This window comes from Notolabrus celidotus, chromosome 13, assembly GCF_009762535.1.
Source record: "Notolabrus celidotus isolate fNotCel1 chromosome 13, fNotCel1.pri, whole genome shotgun sequence".
Lineage (NCBI taxonomy): Eukaryota > Metazoa > Chordata > Actinopteri > Labriformes > Labridae > Notolabrus > Notolabrus celidotus.
Genome location: NC_048284.1, coordinates 15937674 through 15943859, shown reverse-complemented (window position 1 = coordinate 15943859; position 6186 = coordinate 15937674). Strand labels below are relative to the sequence as shown.

General features: G+C 37.6%; 1 protein-coding gene across 1 annotated transcript; it reads right to left on the bottom strand.

Annotated features, from left to right (window-relative positions):
* Window positions 1-1194: 1194 nt before the first annotated feature.
* On the bottom strand, window positions 1195-5740 carry nek2 (NIMA-related kinase 2). The gene is made up of 9 exons (XM_034699658.1): window positions 5364-5740; window positions 3885-4102; window positions 3533-3773; window positions 3364-3446; window positions 3141-3267; window positions 2796-3030; window positions 2340-2394; window positions 2148-2224; window positions 1195-1779 (listed from the first exon to the last, which is right to left on the bottom strand). Exons 1-9 carry the CDS (start codon window positions 5457-5459, stop codon window positions 1577-1579), a joined length of 1335 nt encoding a protein of 444 aa, XP_034555549.1. The 5' UTR covers window positions 5460-5740; the 3' UTR covers window positions 1195-1576.
* Window positions 5741-6186: the final 446 nt, after the last annotated feature.

Here is a 6186-nt window from a genome sequence, read left to right as displayed (position 1 = left end):
CACTTCTCACCACTGCACTATTATCATATTATTTTTTAGCCTGTACATATTAGTCATGCCTATTTGTTGTTCTTTTTGTGTTTATAGTTGATGTTATTATTATTATATTTATATTTATATTTGTATTTATATTTGTATGCCTTATTCTCATGCCTTTGTACAAAGAGAGCACAGTTTACCAAAGTCAAATTCCTTGTGTGTTCAAGCATACCTGGCCAATAAAGCTGATTCTGGTTCTGATTGATGTTTACCTTTTAAATTATGTTCATTCAATTTAAAAGGAATTAATCCTCCTGTTATGTTACGGGTCAAAATGACCCTTTTTGAAATTCAAAAATCCTTGCAACCCCCCCTGCATGTTTATAGATATACTGTTTGTGGGTCAATTTGAGTCGGCAGTCAAAGTGGAGGCTAAAAAGGGGGTCAGAAGTGTCAAATACTAGTTGTTTCTTTGCAACTGTGTGACATATTTCACCCCCACTCATACACACACCCTTTCAACATGAATTTTCAATAAAAACAAGTGAGATATCCTCATTAAACCACAATCTGTTAGAATTAAAGAACACCATTGCACTAAATATTGATTCAAGTGGTTAGTAATTTAGTTAATAACGAGAATAAAAAAATGTTTATTGGGATTTTTTGGGGTTCTGACATTTTTGGATAATTTAAATATGCCCTTGGTCAAATTGACACAGGAACATTATTGCTGTTCCTGAGAAACAAACATAACAGGAGGGTTAAACAAAAAATAAATTAAAATTTGAGGTAAATAAGAATTTTCTTTCTTTTCTTCTCTTATCAGAGCATTTCATCAAGTATACACTGGCTGCCCTTATGTCTTGAAAACATTAATTATTATTTGTCTCTTTGTTGTATCCTCTGATGTGCCTACAATGAAGAACAAATGACTTTCAAGGTTGAAGCCCTGTTTAACCACTGGCAAAGCTTTCCTTAAATTCAGAAGCTGACTTTTCATAGGAAACTGATGACCCCTTGTGGGAGCAGGCTGTCTCGATTACACTGGCAGTTTTAATATTATGAAGGAAATCATACACTACTTCTTTTTTCAATTCAAAGTCAGAGGACATGTTTCTTGAAATCCCTACTACAAATTAAAGAAGCAGCAGTCTTACTCACATGCATATTCTGTTATTCTGCATAGTAAAATGGTCATACAAACAAAAAACATTCAATTATGGTCTTATCTTTATTTCAAATCATAGGTTTTAAATAAGAAACACACAATAAGAGTATTTTACAACCATTCATTCTGCTGCATTGTGTTATCCATAGGTCCAAACATAGTGTAGTCTTACAAATTCCAAGTCTTCAAATCTTTTTTATTATCTATGCTTTTTGCTTGCTTCAAAGCAGTTTGTTTATTAAAGTGAAACACACACACAGCAACATCTCAAACTAAATAAAATTCACAATTAAGATTTTAATAATTACACTTTCCTTCCCTTGTGTCACAGCTACTACTAAATATCACATAAATAAAGTTTCTTTACATCCAGTTATGAGGACTCTTCCGTATTCAGTCACGTGTTGGACGGTGGAATCTGCATGATCAGCGGATTCCAAGTATCTGCCTGCTCTTAAATTGACATGTCCTCTCCACTTCAGTGAGTGCTTGAGCGCGCATATTTGCCACCTGTAGCCTTCTAAGAATCGGTTCCTGTGAAGTCACACGCTGACCACCATCGGGCCGCTGGTTCTCTTTGCTCTCGCCTGCAAAGTGGACCTTCTTCCTGGGGGAGAGCTCCTCCATATCTAGGACCAGAAACAGTAATGATTCACTCATCAGTTCTTATCGTGCTTTTGTATGCAATTTCCCCATGCAATGCTTTTATCTGGGGTAGAAATAAAGATGTGATTTTTTTTTTAATCCAATTACTGTAGTCCAAATGGCAACTGGATAACATATCATCAGGATGTAATATTAATTGATTTTTGTTATCAATTAATAATGGTTTAAATAATTCTTTATTGTTGCATTAAAACATTATTTACAATTGTTTAAAAAAGTAATAAATAAACCTGATTTCAGTCACTCTAAACAACAGCATTCATGGATAAAATCATTGCTCAGTTTTCTTCTCTATTCAGTAAATCCAGAGGTCTTCGTCCATTTCCCATACCTATGTTTTTGCAAAAGAACGGTGACAGGTCCCTCTGCTGCTGAAGACGGTTGTGATTCTTCAGTAAACTCTCTGCCCTGAAACATTTGATGAAGAGTTACATCTACTGTTAGCAAGACGAATAGAAGACAATGTAGAGAAAGTTAATGTAGTTTCATGTGTATACCTCATTTGAGAAAAAAAAAGTTTTACCTTGCAAGTTTCTCCTTTGACAGTCGCTCACGAACACAAAGTTCCTGCTCTCTTTCTACAAGGAAAGGACAAGAACAGTTCCTTTATTTTGTAATGAACAATATTTGAAGAGTCAGCCTAACAGTTTTTTTATTGAGGTAAAAAAGCATCATTAACCCCTCTACACCAGGGAATGTAGATTTCTTTGTGACAGAGTGGAAGTGGAAGTCTTTTTAAGGAGGACTGTTTTTGTCTCAGTAGCACAGTTACCCAAGTTACTTTAGAAAGCTATTATGCAATATGATTTATGCACAAAATGTTTTCACAAAGATATTGATGCATTCAAAATCCAGAGCAGATTTGAATGATTCCACTTTGAGCAGCCTGGCTGGAGGTCAGCAGGAGTCCTGGATTCAGTGCCAGGCGGACACAGTATGATTAACGTGACACAAGGGAGAGCAGAAATAATTGTCTCACTCTCCAGCCTCTCCTCTCGTTCTTTCAGCGCCTTCTCTCGGTCCCGCAAAGCCTGTTCTCTGAGACGGAGCTCTGCAGCGGTGGAGGGTATCGGTTCAGTCGGCTTTACAGGGGGACAGTCAGAGTCCGCTGACCTCCTTCTGACTTGGGCCTGTACTTTCCTGAGCTCCTCGGAGACTGCATCAGCCAACAGGCTACTCTGAAGGATGGACTCCACAGAGGGCCTCAGATAGTCCTGGTGACAGATGAATATGAGATAAATGTAGCATCCCAACATCAAAACATTAACAGACTGGCAAAGTGAAGTCTCTCAAATATCAAAATTGCAACACATTCATTTCTGACCTTCAAGTTAAGCATTTTGCTGAGTAAGGTGTTCAGTTCCTCAGAGTATCGGTATGGGATTCTTCTGTACTTCCCTTCTCTGATCCTCTCGGCCAGCTCTCTTTGGTTGTAAGCAGTAAATGGTGGGCTAAACAGGAGAAAATGTCAGATTCACAGTCATCCATTCACAGTCATCTACGCTGCTGGGAAAACCAGCTCAAGGAAGGGGGTGAGAAAAACTTACGATAACGCACAGAGTTCATACAGCAGACATCCCAGAGACCAAATATCCGACTTCTCATTGTACGACATCCGGTTTACTTGCTCCTGAAAGGAAAAATAATTGAAAGGAACAAATGTCAGTTAATAAGGCTTAAAATGGTGGACTCAAAAAAAGGATTTCAAGCACTCACAGGAGACATGTAGTAAGGTGTCCCAACAAAGGTTTTTGCAAAACTGGTATCATGGTTCAGGATTCTCGCAAGACCAAAGTCACCCAGCTTCACATTCTGTTTGATGTCGAGGAAGATGTTGGCTGGTTTTAGGTCTCGGTGAAGGACTGTGGCCCTGCTGTCACTGCGTCTGTGGCACTCCTTCAGGGCTAACATGAGCTGCGCCATGACTCGCAGGATAAACTGCTCCTCCAAGTAGCGCCTGCCAAAGTAAATGCACAATCTTAGTTCTGTTGGTAAACATCATGTTTTTAGAAATAATACACAACCTAAAGCACACTTAGAATTTAAAAACAAAGGATCATATAGTCACCTTTCCTTTATGCATCGATTGATAAGACTGGATAGGTCCCCACCCTCACAGTATTCCATGACGATGTAAAGTGTGGCGTTAGTCCGGTCTATAATCCGGTCATAGTACCTCACTATGTTTGGGTGCTTCAGCTCCCTCAAGAGGTTCACCTCAGACACCAGCATCTGCTTTTCACTCTCCGCCATGGTGCCATAGTCCAGCTCCTTCCACACCAGGATCTTCAGAGCAGGATAGAGGGTTAAATATTAGAATACAAGTCAGTCACGAGACAATGTCTTGTTAAAATAAAAGCTGCAAAACCTCTGCAAAAACTGAATCAAGCAATGTTACACATTTACCTTTTCAGGTAAGAGGGAGCCATGTCATTTCTTGTTTCAAACTATCATACAAACACATGCCTCTAACATTTTACACAGGGATGCGACTTTTTCCAATACCCCAGAGCCAAAGAGTTAGTTTGAGTTTTTATTTCTTCAGCAACCAAAAACATTAATTCAACAATGTGTGTAACCATTATTTCACATAAAAAAAACATTGTATTGCACAAAAATTTGGGGGGAAAAGGGTTTTTGAAATAGTTTGTGATCATTTTTTATTCAACACTAATAGATGTTAACAGTATTTAAATGCCAGAGGCTCAAGAGGAAACTTGCATTGAACATGTCTCTATACTTGAATTATCTACATGTACCTGTGTTTTTTTTCCAAAGAACTACTTCAAACATGAGTGTCAAAGATAAAAAACATTTTCGTTGGCAGAATCAGGAATATTGTTATAAAGGATATCCTGGTTCAGCGTCCAATATTAACAAAATCTCTTCTTAAAACCCATTTTTACAGACTTGCTTTTATGTGACTTTATCTTTCTAAACAATTTTAATTCTATTTTATTATTAATTTTATTTTTTATCCAACTAATTAGTTGTTTTGAATTGTATTTGCTTATTTATTGTTTTAATTTTTTGTATTATTATTATTTTAATGCTCCTACTTTATCCTGAACACTTTTTCTAATTTTCCCAATGTAATGTCGTCCTCTTATTCTGAAAACCTCTTTTATTGTCCTTTGAATGCTTTTATTTACTTATCCATTTTTATTTATTTATTTTATTCATTTATCCTTGAAAAACCTCTCAACAATGATTTATTGGTCGATTGTCCCACCACTTTATTCTGTTTAATGGACGTGTATTCTTTTTAACTTCTTGCGTTGCATTTTGTTCTGCATTGTTAAAGTTCCTCCTCCCTGTGGTTCGAAATCTTTACTTTGTTATCTGAACCATGCTTTGTTTGTCAAAGCACTTTGTAAACATTTGTTTTTAAAGGTGCTATATAAATAAAGTTATTATTATTATTATTATTATTATTATTAAATTTGTTATACAATTCGGAGTTGTAACAAACCCCTGCAGGTAGTTTAACGTTAACGTTACCTTGCCACAGGTGAGCAGTGTGTCTCTGTGTGTGAAGGTTACTCACTTTCCCGTCAGATTTCCGTCTTATTTTCTGGCATTTTCCATATGAACCCGAGCCTATAGTGTACAGCACCTCGTAGTCCTCGACCCGGGACGGCATGTTTACTCCCGTACCGAATCTAACGATGGCAATCAGCTGGCTCGAGCTAATGTTAGCTTTAGCATTAATCAACTAATATGCTAGATTGGTCTGAACATATAAAATAAACTTAAACAAGTAACTTCCTAATTACTGTCCCAGTTTACTCTTGTGCAGGGGTCGCCTTGGTCTCGGTTAAATGTCCTTCAATAAACCAAATGTTTGTCTTTGTGCGTCTTTCCTCGTACACTCCTGTTGATTACAGTTAAGAAAACAGGAAGTGCTGGCCTTCGGTTTAAATCGGTGCCGAAATCCCCCATCGTGATTGGTCGGTTCGATCCGCATGGTGGCTCCTGATTGGTCTGCTTTTTCCGCATGGTAGCTCCTGATTGGTTAGTGCGGGGATACAAGCTGTAGGGTCGCTAAGCGCCTGACAACCGCGAGAGTAGAGCGGGTGGACGGCTCGTGTGCTGTACTGGTTTACTCCATACGATGGCGCCAGAAAAACACAGTCTGATCATAGAGTCTGATCCTGGTCTGATCAGGCTCAGGTCACTCTGGAAGTTTGTCTCAGGATTTTGAAAGAAGAACAAAAATATTGAAAAAAATGTTTTAAAGATTATTTGATTTTTTTTTATAAATGACTTATCTCGCTTTATTAGCTATTTATAGCTGTGCAGTAATATTCATGTCAGTTGTAATACAGGGAACTGTGAAAACTGATCATATAATGTGTAATATCCCTAAC

What these genes read in the sequence shown, in the direction of transcription:
- nek2 (XM_034699658.1), bottom strand. Translation starts at nt 5,459, where the DNA reads ATGCCGTCCCGGGTCGAGGACTACGAGGTGCTGTACACTATAGGCTCG. An exon ending in TCAAAGGAGAAACTTGCAAG is followed by an intron (nt 2,225 to 2,339) that starts GTAAAACTTTTT and finishes CAAATGTTTCAG; the next exon opens with GGCAGAGAGTTTACTGAAGA. An exon ending in GTTCTTTTGCAAAAACATAG is followed by an intron (nt 1,780 to 2,147) that starts GTATGGGAAATG and finishes TTCTGGTCCTAG; the next exon opens with ATATGGAGGAGCTCTCCCCC.